The 16792-nt window shown below is 48.6% G+C and overlaps 1 protein-coding gene across 1 annotated transcript in view; it reads right to left on the minus strand.

Annotated features, from left to right (window-relative positions):
- Nucleotides 1-16792, minus strand: part of SEMA4B (semaphorin 4B) — a 41191-nt gene that overhangs the window by 8185 nt on the left and 16214 nt on the right. The window contains exons 4-7 of the mRNA XM_042781559.1: nt 13056-13072; nt 2416-2604; nt 2185-2247; nt 584-682 (exon numbers count right to left, since the gene is read on the minus strand). Of these exons, the coding sequence (XP_042637493.1) occupies nt 584-682; nt 2185-2247; nt 2416-2604; nt 13056-13072 (368 nt within the window). The remainder of the gene's footprint in view (nt 1-583; nt 683-2184; nt 2248-2415; nt 2605-13055; nt 13073-16792) is intronic.

A 16792-nucleotide genomic window follows, 5' to 3' on the forward strand; every position in this document is an offset into this window, starting at 1 on the left:
AAGGGAGCAACAGGGAGCAGGAGCACTCAAGGGTATGCCAGGAAATAAGGAGTAGGCTCATTCAGGAAAGGGTGGAGGTGTGCCAGAGAAGGCAGCTCTGTGGGTAATTGAGGTACACAGAAGGGATAAGAGCACGTACCAAAGGCCCCAGCACCACCTCACAGGGACCCTGAGGTGGGCACAATTAGCCCATTGACAGGGAGGAAACGAGGCTTAGAAAGGTGATGTGAGCCAGGAGAGACAGACGTATGATTCAAACCCAGTATGTCTGACTCCAAAGCTGGGGCTCTAATCCACAACCTCAAATGACACTCTCTACAGGGTGTACGTAGGAGAGAAGCAAGGGGGTGAGTGTGAGGAAGATGGTGTACAAGATGAGACAGAGAATCCTGTAAATTGACCCTGGCTATTGGAGAAGGGGGTTAGGGTGACGAGGCCTCAGGGCTCAGCGCTTCCTATAAGCCTCCTCTCTCTCCTTGGGCCCTTCACCAGGGGCTGGAGCTGGAAAACAGCTCCCTGGGGCAGAAAGAGTCAGTTTCCAGGTTAGCACAGGTGAGCCCCAGGGCTAAGGAGGAGCACTCACAATGTAGGTGCACACAGGGCTGAAGGCTGCTGTGCCACAAGTGAATAGGTGGCTGCTGTTGAATGGCAGGAGAATCTTGATGTAGTTCTGACAATCGCGCTATGGGGAACGAAAGAGAGAGATAGAGAAGCCATCAGGGTCCAGACCCAAACATGCCACCACGGGGTACCGCCGAGCCCTCCCCACTAGACCCAAGGCCAGTCCTGCAGCTGGAGGAAGCCTCACAGCTTCAGGGACCTACTGGTGGGACACTCAAGCTCAGGAACAAATGAGAATTCTGGAGTTTCCACAGGCAGGGTAGACGGAGGACCACAGAGCTTAGCTAGTTTTGTAGTTTGCAAAGGCTCTTTGGTCTGGGGTGTTAAAGGCACAGAACCTCTCACCCTTTTGGGCTGTCTTGGCCTCCTTGAGGGTCCCAAAACTTCAGTGAAAGCCACTGGTTCCTCTTAACACAACTTGGATAAGCCTCAGCTGAGAGTAGGAGGAAACACTTAGCCCTGAACCTTGACCCCAAACTCATATCATCTCCAACCAAGCACAAATTGTTCTTCCTGGGAGCTTTCCACTTTCCTTAATAACAACTCTACCTTTTCAGTTTGCTGAGGCCCCATTCAGCCTTGTCTCTGCTTTTCTCTCACCCCCCACATCTATTCCATCAGGAAATCCTGGTGGCTCCATCTTTGTATCCAGACTTTGATCATTTCTCACTCTGAATATTATATGGTACCAACGTGGTCCAAGACACTGTCGTCATTGGCCCTTAGTGGTCTCCTCCCTCCCTCGGCCCTATGGAGTCTATTCTGTGTCACAGTGACCAGTGATCTTCTTAAAACACAGGTCAGGCTATACCACACCTCTGTTCAGCTTTCATGGGTTCCCATTACGTTATCCTGTTCCTTCTTCAGGTACCCTAGGACCAACTCCCTCCATTCCTCCTAGTCTCTGCTCACGTGTCACTTTTGTTTTATGAGCTGATATTTGTGTTTTTCCCCTTCCCTTACAATTATATTTCTAGTGCCTAAAAGTGTTGGACACACAGTAAATGCATAATAAACACTGTTGAATAAAGAAATGGCAAGACGGGTGGTTAGGGCTCAAATCTGTGTTAACCCCAAGTCCAGTGTGCTTTTAGCTGCCACCTGCTATATTCAGGACCAGGAGCTTTCTGGGAATGGTGAAGAATCAAAGCTAACTCAGACCCCACCCTGGCTGGCCAAAGCTAAATTAGATTCTGTCAGACCTGCTATATCAGGTACTATATGCAGAAGGATACAACTCCCAAACGGTGTCCATGCAGGAAGCTAAGCATTTATTTAGGACTTAAAAAGTGCCAGGTGCTCACTGAATCCTCACAGTAAGTTCAATGAGACAGGTATTATTACCCCCATTTTATGAGTAGGGATATTAAGGCTCAGAGAGGTGAATCTCCTTGACCAAGGTCACAGAGGTAAAAAGTATAGGGCTGCGATTCAAACCTGGGCCTGGCTATGCCTTTCCACCACACCTGGCTACATCTGCTTCCACCTCCTGCCTCTATCCTGGACCCAGGTCCACCATTCCATCCCTCCCTCAGCCAGAATCACTGCCGAGTCCTGGCTCACCTGTGGGTCCTTGCCCTTGAAGCTGCACTGCTGTTTCCTCTCTGTATCTGCATGCCACAGCAGCTGGGAAATGAGAAAGGGGAAGGTGAATGTACAAAGGGGACTAGGGGGGTTGCTGAGCTGCTCTCCTCTCCTTTTGGCATCATCCTACAATCCCGGTCAAACTTCCTGCCCATCTTCTCCTCTGCCATCCTCTGCCCACCCTAGCCAGCCCTAGGGAGCATCACTAACCTCCTGGTACTCCCCGCCTGGCAGGAAGCTAAGGTTACTGTTCAGTGCAAAGAGGGCCTCTCGGGCACCCACATACAAAGTCTTGCCATCCCTGCTCAGCAGAAGAGCTGTGTAGTTGGAGATGTTGTCAGCTTCAAATCTGAGGAAAGGTCGCTTTTCAGAGCCTGGAGAGAAGAAGATGGACATTACCTAGGGGCCATGCTCCCCAAGAGAAGCCTCTAAGACCAATCTCTAGAATAGGCCAGTTGACTGAAGTAGGTCAGCAAAGTAGTGGGGTAGTGAGGGGCTGAAGGCAGGGGAACAGGTTTAAAGGAGAAACGGCATTCCTGGTCTTTCAATCATTATATAAGAAACAAATGCACACAGATGTGAAAGAATATTCATTACAGCATCATTGATATTAATGAAAAATTGGGAACAACCTAACTGTCCAACCAGAGGGGACTGGATGAAAATGAATGATGATACTCTACTTCATTCAATGAAATACAAGGCAGCTGGTAAATGCTGACGGCATGGGCAAAATATGAAGCAAACCAAAATACAGTGTGACAGTTTTTGAGCAAAGTATAAACTGTAAGGAAGAAAAATACATTTAACATCTTCCTTTGAGTGGCATTAGAACCAAAGAGAAGGAAAGAAAGTGTAGCCCACTCCTTGGTCGTATGGTGGACACAATCAACACAAGCAGACATAGTACAAGCACTGGGCACTGGTCTTCAACTTTCAGCTCCACCCCAGTCACTCATGTTAGACTTATGGTTATTAAACAGATTGCCAATGTCATCAACCTTGACCTTAGAAACTTTAAAGTACAACAGACAGACATTGTGATGTTGAGGTGGGGTGAAGGGAAGTGGAGTCTCCAATATCTTCACCTAAGAGTAAAGAGGGCCACAAGACACTGTCAATAGTTAATGAAACAATAAATAGAAGTTTAAGTGTCTATTTTAAATCATAATGGTAGCTCATAAAGGAAGCAAACATAGTGGCAGATTAAGTTGGGAGGGTTGGGGAAGGGTGACCTAAGTGATGGAAACCTTTATCTTTCACAGCAGTAAACTAGTAAGTCATGTCTAAAGTTGGTAACAGGAGCTCTGGTGGCCTAGTGCCTAAGGCATTTGACTGCTAACCGGAAGGCTGGTGGTTCAAACCCATCAGCCACTCCTCAGAAGGAAGGTTGGGCAATCTACTATCTCGGAAACCCAAGGAGGGGTCGCTATGAATTGGATCCGACTTCACGGCATGCCTGGTGGCACAATCTTTAGGTGATCAGCTGCTAACTGAAAGGTTGGTGGTTCAAACCCATGAGTAGCTCCTCAAGAGTAAAGATCCAGTGATATGCTCCTGTAAAGATTACAGCCCAGGAAATCCTATAGGGCAGTTCTACTCTGTCATATAGGGTCGCTATGAGTTGGATTTGACTTGATGGCACACAACAGAGTTGATAAGGAAAAGTGGCTTGATAAGTCAAGAAATAAGAAGAGTATGGAGGGATGGACACTGGGAAGAGGTAACTATGGGGAGGAAGTGGGAGGGGAGCTGTTGCATTGTAAATTTTGGTCAATGACATGAGACAAAGTATATGTGAACTGCTATATGAAAATTGAATTTACTCTGTAAATCTTCACCCAAATCAAGATAAAATTAAAAAAAAAAAAGAAAGAAAGAAAATAACCATTTTATTTAAATATGTGGAGGAAACCACCATAGAGCAAGAATCCCAAATGATTAAAAATTGTCCCTTCTAGCCAGGCACGGGCCTGGAGGACGACTGGGGTGTGGCTGTTGCTTTTCACAATAACCCCTCCTATACTTTTTGTTTTTTTAAAAAAATAGCAATATGAACTATGTGCATATATCCTTGATATAAAATTTTAATTTTTCATTGCTGTAGGATATATAATAACAAAAAAAGACATTTATTATCTACCAGTAAATGAAAATGCAGGTTATAAAATAGTACACATAGTCAACTGGTAAACCCCTGAGCCCATGGTATCTAGTCACCCTTCAAGCCTGGAATTGAACTCAGTCCTGTGGCTTAAATTCCAGCCAAACAATAGGCCTAGGAGGTGAGCAATTACACCAGGCAGGTATACTCCTTAGAATAATCAACCATGGGAGATCAAAAGGCCAGCCTTTGCTTAGGGAGACAGCTCAGAGAGCAGGAATATACAGGAAAGGACAAAGGGAAAAGGCAAACACAGGGAGGAAATGGGAAGAGAGATGTTACATTGTAGGGGCTGCAGCCAATGTCACACAACAAAATGTGTATGAACCGTTGAATAGAGAACAAAATTGCTCTGTCACCTTTCACCCAAATTACAATTGTAAAAAGAAGTATGGATAGTCAGATTCTGGTTTTTGTGGGAAAAATACAAACACTGAAAAAATATCCAGAAGGCTGTCTCACAAAAAGTTGAAAAGTGGTTTTCCTTGGTGGGATTATAGGTAATTAATTTGTTTTTCCTTTTCACTTTATCATCATTTTCTGATTTTTCTACATTAGCAGGTTATACTTATATAATGCAAAAAATAAATTAGAGATAAGGAAAGAAGGAAGAAGATGAAAAATAAATAAATAAATACACTCACCTATTCAGTAGGGTACTGTTTGTGCTTTGGGTAACTAATGAGTTTGGAGAGAAATTATTTTTAAAATTCTAAAACAGCTGATGAGGGAAAAAACCCAACCAAACAAAAAGCAGCCATGTGGACCACCCTCAAATATTTCCGAACCGACCAGTGGATTACGACTACACAAGCAAATACAGTCTCATGAAGCTGAGGAAGCAAAAAATGCAACATGCCAACAAAGCAGTTGTGATACAGCATCATGTGTATTTATGTGTCAAGCATGTTTTTACATACCCCCAGCCTGGTTCCACAAGGATGAGGAAAAACAAAGAAAAGAAAGTAGTAAATATAAACATTAAATCAGGAGCAAAGAAAACATACAATCTGAAAAAACAAACAAACAAAAAAACAAACATCTAAACCAGAAAGGAAGGGCAGTTTCATATAAGCAGGCCACAAGGTTCTCCCTCACATAGACACATTTAGCTCTGAGCCTCCCAGTAGCCAAAGAGAAAAGGGAAATGAAGCTACCTTTTCCCCATTGTCCAAGACGTACTACACCACTTTCTGGGGGAAGCTAAGCTTTTATCCTGATTGCTATTGCTAAAGGAAACCCTCTGGTAGGGCTTCCTAAAAAGCTGCTGAGAAATGGGATGTACAGCATCTCTCCAGCAAACAGGATGACGGGGCTATCAAGACTGTTCCTTATAATGTCTCCAGGTGAGGAAAGGTGGTGACACACAGGGACCAGTGCAGGAGTTTATGGGGGATGGTGGCTTTGAAGCTAGGAGTCTTGTCACATCTAGAAACAGTATTGGAACCAGAGCTGCCCTGAAAATTCAGGAATATCCCTGGAGAATGTCCTGCCTAAGAATGAAAGCCGTAACTGCTACTGAAAGCATATAGGGCAGCTGTGATTGGAGAGGTTAAGAGCTCTCCTTTAACTCTTAAATACAGAATCATACTAGACTGCCAAGTTTTCTCACTCAGATTCCCAAACCCTGCCCCCCTTGCTGCCTATTGTACTGGGAGGCCTGAGGAGAATTCACAACACTAATCTTCACTTCTCCTGGACCAGGAATTTCCCCAACCTACTGGGGGCCAACTGTGCCCTGTTCCTAGAAGGAACCACCACTACGGAAGACCCCCACCCCCCCAATCCTCCGTGGCCACAAGCCTACTCCTCTGGGGAGTGGGCAGCTGTGCCAGGTGCTGTGCGAAATATTTTGCAGATATGGACTTTGTATCCCATAATAACCTTATGAGGTAGGTACTGTTATCCCCAGTCTACAGAAGGAGAAATCAAGGCTCAGAAAGATTAAGCAATTCATACAAAGCCCCAAAGCAAAAAAGAGGTTAGATGAGAGGCCACCCAGGCAGCCTTCCTCCTGAACCCACAGTTTGCAAACTGCAGGAGGTAGCAAAATACCCCCAGATGTTAAAATGCAGGCCCTGGACCAGTCCCAAGAGATTCTGATGCTGCAGGTCTGGAATGTGGCCCAAGAATGTGCATGTACTCTTATAAGCTCCCTCTGGTGATTCTGAAATCGGGTCTGAGGACCCAATTTTGAGAAGCACTGCATCATAGGCTCCTTCTGCAGGGCAGTTTAGACATCATCTCAGTGAGCCATAGTTTCAGCACACATAAATTAAAAACAGCAAAAACAACTCACAGGAGTCTTGTGAGGAGTCCTGGAGACCTGGACAAACAGTGTAGTCCCGCCTTATCTCTTATGTCTCTCCTACAAAGTCTCTGGAAAGCAAGGGCTGGCTCAAATGTGCCAGTGCTTATCTGCCTGCCGAGAAGGGGGCATCTGCCCCTGGGCGGGTTCTGTAAGTCTAGGCAAGAGGCCACACTTGGAATCTGTCCAGAGAAAAACTGCCAAAGGTCAGAGATAACCCTCTAGTTCCAGGTAGCAGCTTGGCCCCACCTAAGCCTGGAAGAGGCAGGGGTGGTAAATTGCAAGGCACAGCCAAGGTGGAGGGCTGGCCCAAGGTCCTTGGTCCAGCCCAGCCCTCTTTATACAAAAACTGCTCAAGAACTGCAGCACATCTTCCTGCCGTACTGGGAGTACTGTAAATGAAATGGCAAAGGGACAGAAAGTGTAATGTGCTCAGAGAAGTGGGTGACAGGTTCCTTAAACCAAGCCTCCATCTGAGGGGTTCCTCTCTACTCTTCCCTTCATCTCTTCGCTCTGAGCCTCTGAGACACAAAGTCACAGTGTCTTGGTGGCCTTGGCTCCCACAATCCCTTCATGCCTGTGCATTTTACCAGGGCTGGTCAGTGCAGCTGACTTCTTAACTGTAAGGCTTGATATGACAGAGGTCAAGAATACAGATTGGAGCCAGAGACCTAGGTTCAAATCCTACCTTCGCCACTTAGTAACTGTGTGCCAACAGCATAAGTCACCTGACCTCTATGAGCCTCACTTTCCTCATCTATAAAATGGGGATAATAACAGCATCTCACCTCATAGGGTTATTAGGAGGAGAAATAAAATTATGTATGTAAATAATAATATACATAATAACCCACATTTACTGAGAGCTTCACTCAAAACAACTTTGTGCACTGGTGTTTGCATGGCGTCTGGCAGAGTCAATGAGTAGTTCATAAACAAAACCCAAAAGCCCTGCAGGAAAATCCAGCCCAGCTAGGGCTGCCAGAGGACAGGCTGCCTGGAGGGGCTGGGCCTCCCTCACCCTCATAGTTAATAAGCTCAGCCTGGGAGATACCTGGTCACACGAGGGTCTCGCTCACAAACAGGGATGCATGTGTTAGAGGCACGTGCTGTCTGCATGAGCAGCTCTGACTGCCCAGGTACCTGGGGTCACCTCCAAGGTGACTACATGATGTTGGGCTGGGCCCTGCCTGAGCTTGCCCATGTGTGTGTGTGTCTGTGTGTCTGTCTGTATGTATACCACGCCGCAGGGCTTGTCCATGCTTGTGTTCACTCCTGGGTGTTATTTGTCCAGAGGTGACTGGGGGGGGTGTTTCTGCATTGTCTGTGAGTGCTGGTACACCCCAGGATTGGTCTTAGCTTTATGCTGCCAGAATGTCTCTTAGACTCCTTAGCCAGAGATCCTCCACGTCAATCTACCCATGGGTTAGTCTAGAATGGAGAAAACAGCCCTGCTTGAGGCTGTGGCCGGTTTTCCCAGTTGGGATGAAACGTCTCTATCCACCTAGGCAGGCCTCAGCTGGTGGTTTCTCCAAGGCCAGTGCTCCCTGCTAAGCAGACCACCCTCTAGGATGGCAGGGTGATAGCTGGCCTGGGCTATCGGATACAGACCTCTTGGAAAAGGGTATGTCGGGTTGGGCCTGTCAGAGCTACCTGCAGGCCCCATGCCCCCACCCCCAGGGCCTGGCTCCCAACAGGAAGTGATGTGGGTACAACTCAGCCCCCAGCCCCTCCTAGAGTTTCTCCCCTTCCCTATGTGACTCAGTCAGAAGCTCAGAGAGCTCTCTGGAGTGAGACGGGAATAGGGCTCAGGGCCGTACACACCCCGGGCAGTCCCCACCTGGGGCCAGCCAGCGAGCTGTGGCAGGGCCATGACTCATAGCCTCACCCCGCCTTTCTCTCCACTCTGTGGCTCCCGGCACCAGTGCAAGATGCTGACCTGGCCCTATCACCCCATTCTCACAGGCCCCAGCAGGATTAGGCCAGAAACCAGCAAGCCTGTGGAATCAGAGCTAGGAAGTGCCCCCAGTGGGGGAAGGTAGCTAGCTGGCCCTCCTGTTCCTCAGGTTGACCCACAAAGCCCCCAGAGAGGGGCCTGGGCCTGGGACAAATCCCCCAAGGACCTCTGTTGGAGTACTTCTTCCCTAGGGACAGCATGCCAAGTCACCAGAACCACGGACCCAAATCCATCAGTGGGAGCACTGCCCCCACAGCAGGAGTGCTGACTAAGCAGCAGTTGGCAGCTTACTGGGACCTGGCCAGCCTCATCATTCTCCCCACCCACTGCCAAGTAGTTGGGGTAGGGCAGCCTGATGGGCAGGAAGTGGCAGGCAGCCACCCTGAACTGTATGAGTGTTGAGCAGCAGGCCAAACTATATTGCTGGATCAGTGCCAGGACAGAATCCCACTCTGGGGGGAGGGAGATGGTGGTATGGGGGACAATCTACCAAAAGCCCTCCCTATGGACTGAGGTAAGAAGGGCAATGGACGCCAGTCCAGGAGCATCTGTGGTCCTGGGGTAGCACACTCAGGAAAGCCACCTTCCAGTAGCTGCTGCAATGGCCCCAAGTAAGCAGGTAAGAACCCCAGCCAGAATCCCCAGGTAGCCCCCAGCCCCTCTCAGATCCCCTTGGTGCACCATCCAGGATCTAGGCCCCTTAGGAACTGGACCTCCACCTACCCCACATCCCCCAAGGGCCACGGTCAGCTCCTTTGTCCCTCTGCTCAGGGGCTAGCAGGCTCCTAATAACCCCTTTCTCTTGAGGCCATTTTCCTCACCTCAACAGATGTCTCCCTTCGTCTGAGGAAACTGAGGTCATCAGGCACAAACATCTTCAAACTGAGCCCCCCATCTCTTCAGAGACTAACTCCTGTGTCATCAACCTCTGACTCTCAGAAAGCAGTGTCTTCCTTCAGTGAGTCTCCTCCCCTTCTTAGCCACACTCCTCAAGACAAAAGCTGGTCCGTGCCATCTCCATTCCTCACCTCCCACTCACTCAGGCTTCAACCAGCCTCACATTTGTAGAGCCTGCTCCTGCCAAGGTCCCAGGGATCACCTAACTACGAAATACCCCAGTGCACTCCAGGGTGTGGGGTGCGGCCCTCCATGGCACATGACTCAGCCCATCTTGCTGCCTTGCTGAGGTCCCCTCTAGGTGTCTGTGCCACAACAATCTCAATGATCACTTCCTGTCTCCCTCACATTCCTTCTAGGCCTTCATCTCTCAAAGAGCTATTTGAACACTGACTGAGGTGAAGTAACCTGCCCACAGTTACCAGCCAGGAAGAATGTAGAGATTGGACTTGAACCTGGTCTGTTATTAACCACATTCTGTCTCCTGAATGTTCTTGTCCGCTGGGGTTTGCCCTTGGCAAACCTTGTTCTTCTTGCTCGCATATCCATGCCCATTGCTGTGATGACCTGGATGCTGGAGACCCCAAATCTCTTCATCAGAGTGTAGACCTTCCTTCAATATGCCAGGCCCTACTGCACAAGAGACCTCCCCACCCAAGGACTCTTCTAATCCCTCATGTCCAACACAACTACTTCCACCACTGCCCCCTTCTAGACTCACTCTTCAGCTTGGGGTCTTGTGTCTCTATGTGACACCCTCACCCACCTGGAATCTTGGGTGCTACACTTTCCTCCTCCTGCTCTCTCACCTGCAGACATCCAATCCACAATCAAATTCTGCCAAGTTTCCCTTCTCAGTATTTCCCAAATCTATTGCCCTCACTAGTCTTGCTACCATGGTCCTGAACCAGGCCACCATCCTCTCTTACCTGGATTATGACAGCAGCCTCCCAGCTGGCCCCCTACCTACAGTCCAGTGCTACACTGCAGCCAAGGGGTCTCTGGGGACTGTCGTTCTCTGTATAACAACCTCCCTAGTATACCACTGTCCAAGTTCTTCACTCACCACCCTTTGCAATACCAAAATACAACCGGTGGTCCTATTTCTCAGCTCTAGGTCTTTGTTTGGGCAGTCCCCTCTGCCCAGAATGCCTTCCTTTTGACTAACTCCTCATATTTTGAGACTCAGCTCAGTGTCACTTCCTCCAGGAAGCCTTCTTGAATCTCCAACTAATATGCAAGGACCCTTCTCTATGTTTCCAGCATCCCTGTTCACACCTCTCACAGTGCACTGACCACATTGTTTGATGATGATGATGATGGTTTTCTGTGCCTATCTCTTCCAACAAACTGAGACTGCCTTAAGGATCAAGCCTGTATCTTACTGATATTTATATTCCATACATGCATCACTTGGTCAGGTGAGTTCCAAAGAAGTGTTTAATAAATATTTGTTGATTGCCTTAATGACAGATTCTAAGTCCCAATCTAGGGCGCTTCCAGTCTGGGTGGGGCACATTCAAAGGGGGCAGGCTGGGGGTCCAGGAGTTTTCATGATCACAAAAGTGTGTCTGAGAAACAATGCCTCCACCTTGCCCATTCCTTAAAGCACTGAAGGTTCAGTCCTGGAATCTTAGGGTCCCAAGATGAGACACGTGGTAGCTGAAGGGAAGTGCTGTAGGGAGATAGGACACAAGCCAGAAGGACCAGGAAGGGTAAGGGGCAGGCAGTCCCAGACCTGTATGTGAATCCTGACTTTATCACTGACCAGTTGTGAAACGATGGACAGGACCCTTGCTCTGAGAGGGAGGTCCTGCAGGGGTGAAGGCAAGAGTAAACCAACATAGAATGTGGTAGTGCCAAGCTCTGCACACAGGTTATAGTCATCAAAAATCAGGACTGGCCCTATCTGTCTCCCCTGCCCCCACTGTCTCCTTCCCACCCTTACTCGGGACCATTTTTTTTCACAAGCAACATGCTTTCCCTGGGTAAATACTCATCACCTTGGCTAACTCAGGCCAGACTCACAAACCCATTCCCACAATGAAAGGGGGGGGGGAAGGGCTGGTGGATGGGGGACAACCACTCAGAAATGGGAGCCCCCTCTGAAGAAGTGGCTGCTGCTTAGCTCTGAGTGCTTCCTGCTGCTTGGAATAGTGCCCAGCCTCTGTGCCAGGTCTTTAGAAAAGCTGGAAACCTGGATTTTTATATTAAATATCACTAAACATTTTCTAACACACTTGGAGGCCAAATAAAATCCATCTCTAGGCTGGATCAGGCCCATTGCCCCCAGTTTGCAAACCTCTGTCCGATTGCACTGCATCCCTGACCAAGTCCACTGGGTCTGCCTAACTGCCAACCATGATTGTGCCAACAGCGGCCTAGCTGGATCTCTTGCCCTGTCCAAGGAGTGACCTCAACAGACACCTTCACCAGATGGAAATATTTAACCTTTCTATTACTCAAGGGCTGAGCAGGGTCATTTTGCTTCTTTCATACATTTCACAGGGGAAGCAGGAGGCAGCTGTTCTAATGGAAAGAAAATGGCTGTCAGGTCAGAGAACTACAGCCCAAATGTTGGTCTCAAACTTTTCCAGCTACATGACCCTGAGAATATGAGTTAGCTTGTCTGTATGGTTTCCTTATCTGTACAAGATGGAATAATATCATCTTCTTATCTGAGACCAAACCAAACCCACTGCCATAGAGTCAGTTCTGACTCATAGTGATCCCCCTTGAGTTTCTGAGGTGGTAAATCTTTATGGAAGTAGATTGCCCCTTCTTCCTTCCATGGAGTGGCTGGTGGGTTCGAACTGCCAACCATCTGGTTAGCAGTCAGATGCCTTAGGAACTGTACCACCAGAGTTCTTTATATATATCTAACACCAGTACCTACCAAACAGGGAGTAATGGATGGTTTTCTTCCCTCTTCCTGTTGGTGCTCTTCCCAAGATGAGCAATGGGAGGCCAATAAGGAAGAAGTGAGTTCAGGAATTTGGTCTCTGTCTAGGAGTTCTGGTAAGATGAGGGGTTTCTATCTACTATCCTCATTGAAAACTCATTGCAGACTCCCCACATCACTAAACCCCCATCAGGCTGTCAAATAGGTTTCAAGATGGATCCAACACCATAAAACAGAAAGAACAAGTAAGATCACAGGTTTAGGGGTGCAGAGCTGTATCATTTAGACAAAATACTTCAACTTCACGTCTCTGAACCTCAGTTATCTCATCTGTAAAACAGAAATAATTCTACCTCTGGTAGCATAGTGGCTAAGACACTTGCCTGCTAACCAGACGGCTGGCGGTTCAAACCCACCAGCCACTCCTCGGAATGAAGGTTGGGCAATCCTACTTCCGTAGTGATACTGCCTCGGAAACCCAAGGAGGGGTCGCTATGAGTCGGGGTCGACTCGATGGCACATAACAACAACAACAACATCATGTGGTAGACAAGACAAAATAACTAAAAGCCTGGTGTTCACAGTAGCTCTATACCTTTAGCTGCCCTTACCTTCCTCCTACCATCTGGGCACTGAGTGCTAGAACACAAACATGAGGGCATCAGCTGTGCCACCTATGGGCTAAAGGGCTGGCTCCTGCCCTGTGAGAGGAGAGCAACCTTTCCTAGAAGCAAAGGAAAGGTTTGGGCCTTAGGAATGGTAGGAGATGAGGTGGGGCCAAGCTGTACACAGGAGAGCACTCCTAGGATAGATAAGGGGAAGGGGGGTTAGCTAGAGAAAAGAAACACCTCAAGGGAATAGGAGGAGTTCTGGTGGCACAGTGGTTAAGATATTTGGCTGCAAACCAAAAGGTCAGCAGTTAGAACCCACCAGCCACTCCACAGGATAAAGATGAAGCATTCTGCTTCTATAAAGATTTACAGCCTTGGAAACCCTATGGGGCAATTCTGCTCTGTATTATTGGGTCACTATGAGTTGGAAACTACTCAACATCAGTGAGTTTGGTTTTTTGGGTTTAAGGGAGCAGCCTCCCTCCCAAGGAAGCCAATCTGCCAGACAGCCCTGAACCCCAGGAAACCTATGTTTTGTGGCTCCTTGTCCCATTGAGCTCTGGTGGCATAGTGCCTAAGGCATTTAACTGCTAACCAGAGGCTGGCAGTTCAAACCCACCGGCCACTCCTTGGAAAGAAGAATGAACAATCTACTTCTGTAGAGATACCACCCCGGGAAACCCAAAGAGGGGTCGCTATGAGTTGGGGTTGACTCGATGGCAGTGAGTTTGATTTTTTTTGGTGTTTCCCATTGGGAGGGGCCACACCTGAACCTCTCCAGTCCTCTGCAATCATCCTGAGCACCCATGGCAGTGGTGTGTGTGCAGAGTCCCAAGAAGGAGATGTAGGAAGGAACGATGGACAAATGAGCAGTCCAGCCTTTTCTCTAGGCACCACGCCATCCTCTCCATCTCCCTCACCTGGAGGACGAATGTACAGGTATATCCAGATGTGTCCCAAAAGGGCAGGTTTTGCAAGCTTAGTGCTTTCCTGGGTTGGTACACAGGCGTTTCAACACCCAGCTGAACATGGATTATGAGGAGGGCAGAGTAGAAGTAGCACAAGAAGAGGAAGAGGTGTGGTCCAGCCTCAAGCAGAAGAGGTTCTAGGGGCAAAGGAGGACTTTGAAAGGGCTGAGCTAAGAGGACTTCAAAATAGCCTAAATTAAGCAGGACCCCTGAGGATGACCTTGAACCAGCCCTTGGGGGGCTTGTTTGGTCTCCGGCCCAGGGCAAAGGGTGGAGTTTGCACTACTCCACTTATACGAGAATACAACCTCTGGTGCCTCCTGGAGTTGTGCTGCCTTGGCTTGAAAGGTACTGGGCCTTGTGGTTTTGGCATGTGACCCCTAACAAAGGTCACACAGCTTTTGCTCAGCTTGTAGATGCCCAATTGACAAAGATGATCTCCCAGAGCAAGGCTCACAGGGAATTCCCACCACAGCAGAGCAGGCACAACTACCTTTTGCTGGGGACGGAGAATGTACCAGGCTCAGTGCCAAACACTATACATACACTATTCCATGTAATCTGCTCAGAACTCTAATGAGATGGGTCCTTCTATTATTCCTATTTTGCCAACATGAAAATAGGCTGGGAGCTAGCAGGGTGCTTGCCCCAGGTTGTGCAGTTACTAAGTGTGGCAAGGCTGGCCATCAAAATGGGGCTATTAGCACCCACAGTTTGTAGTTTTTCCACTCTGCTTGGAAGGGCCAAGAAGGACAGAGCTGAAGACATGTCAAGGAGGGAGGTGAGGAACCAGCCAGGAAGAGACTTACAAGCAGCTTGCACCAAGGGCTTCTCACCATTACCATGACCCCGGAGGCCTGCTTGGGGGTCAGAGGACAAACTGCTGGTTCATGCCAATGCCCTCTCTCTCTGCTCAACAGGGTTGTGTTGACCGTAGTTTGCAGGCCTACAGACTTATTTCTAATCTGGTTCATCAACACTGCATCCAGAGCTTTCCAGTCAGGCACTTTGGGGCAGGGGGAGATTATTAATTACCTTTAATTGTCCAAATAAGGGGACCCAAGAAACTTTTTTGAAGTCAAGAGAGCAGGTTTGTTTCTTTTCACATGGCCTGGCCAAGAGGCACTGAGCCTGAATCAAGCTCACACACTGGGGTCATTCTTTCCACTCAGCATCACTCTTGTTCCTGAGTACCCCTGACTTGGGTCCTGAACTCCAGATCTTGTGGTTTCCAATGCAACGGAACTACAATTCCAAACACTTCTTTGAAGCATTTTTTTCAAAGACAAGTGACTTTCTGGGTAAAGCCTCTGCTTATCCAGATTACCCTGGAGTCCCAGTTATAATCACCTATATTGGCCACTGGGTGAGATCACAGTGAGGCACTGTTCTTTATGGCCTATGGAATCCACCTCTGATCAACAGGAATGAAGGGTCTGTTCAAGGACTCCAGATGCAGAGTGAACTGAACTCTCAAGAGATTTCGTTCTAAACCACAGACAGCCCAATGTCCTAGGCATCTGGGCCCTTGGGAGGCTTGGGTGGGAGTTCAGTAGTGGAGGCAAGAGGCAGGAAAGAGAGATGTAATCTCCAGTTCCATGCCTCTATCCTTTTTCTGTGAGGAAGAGGTCCTAGATCCCCATGCCCAGAGTCCCTTGGTCACTATGGGCCTGCTCAGGATGGGCACACTGCCAGGAACATTTAACAAGCCCCCAGGGACAAGGCAGGAAACCGCCTCAGGCCATACTCCGAGGGTGAGCCTGTTCAGCCTCAAGGGCATTCCCCTGTAGGGCTCCCAGCCAGCCAGAAGGACCTGTATAACCACAGGAGGCAAAAGCAGCATCAGAGGTGGGGAGGATCCCCAGGGAGGCAAGCACCCCGGAGTGTAGAGCAGCTCAGGAAACTGTGGATGTGTGCTCACAAGCCAGGTACGGGGTTCTGCCACAGCCTTGGTGGGACTGGAAAAAGGGTCCCTTCTGGGCAGATGAGTCCTGAGAACACAGCGGAAGGGGCCTTTTTCTCTAGGATGCACAGCTTGGTGAGCAGAGGGTGGAGTGCATTTCAGCTCCCTTGACTGGGTTCCTTTGTGTAGTGAGAATATGTCATTTTCTGCAGCAGCCCTGATAGGTGAACCCAGGGGACCAGTGCAGAGGCTGCTGGTGTGTGCACAGACGCCTGTACTGCAGCCCGGGAATGGGTCTCAAATTTGTGGAGTGGGCCAGGACTGGGATCTGTGTGGGTACCAACTAAGTATTCTAATTATTCTTAGGGAGCAGGTCCTCTTCATTCCTTCTCACAGCTCCCAGTTCTACCTTCTACCTATCCCATAACTGCTCCTTCAATTCCAAAGTTGAGCAAAAGATCCACTGTATCTGACACAGCTTATGAGCTATAGTGTAGTGCCTAAGGCATTAGACTGCTAACCAGAAGGCTGGAGGTTCAAACCCACCAGCCACTTCTCAGAAGGAAGGCTGAGTTGCTGTGAGTCGGATCTGACTCGACTGGATCCGACTCAACGGCACATAACAACATGAGCTATCTTGGTTCCCCGACTTAATGGAGTCCATCAGAACATTTGTCCCCACCTCATCTCCCCTTCTCTCAAAACCCAGAGGGTCTATGAGCGAAGGTCTATGAGCCACAAGAGAAAAAGTAGCAAGGCAGTAGGCTTGGGTCTGGATACATCTGTTTGTCTTCGTTTCATAGGCTGGAACACCCAAGGGGCTTTGGTCAAACTAACCATCACCACCCCACCCCAGGCAGAAACACCCTAGCTCTAT

Source organism: Orycteropus afer, unplaced genomic scaffold (genome assembly GCF_000298275.1).
Source record: "Orycteropus afer afer isolate SDZICR_OR568_19922 unplaced genomic scaffold, OryAfe1.0 scaffold00132, whole genome shotgun sequence".
Taxonomy (NCBI): domain Eukaryota; kingdom Metazoa; phylum Chordata; class Mammalia; order Tubulidentata; family Orycteropodidae; genus Orycteropus; species Orycteropus afer.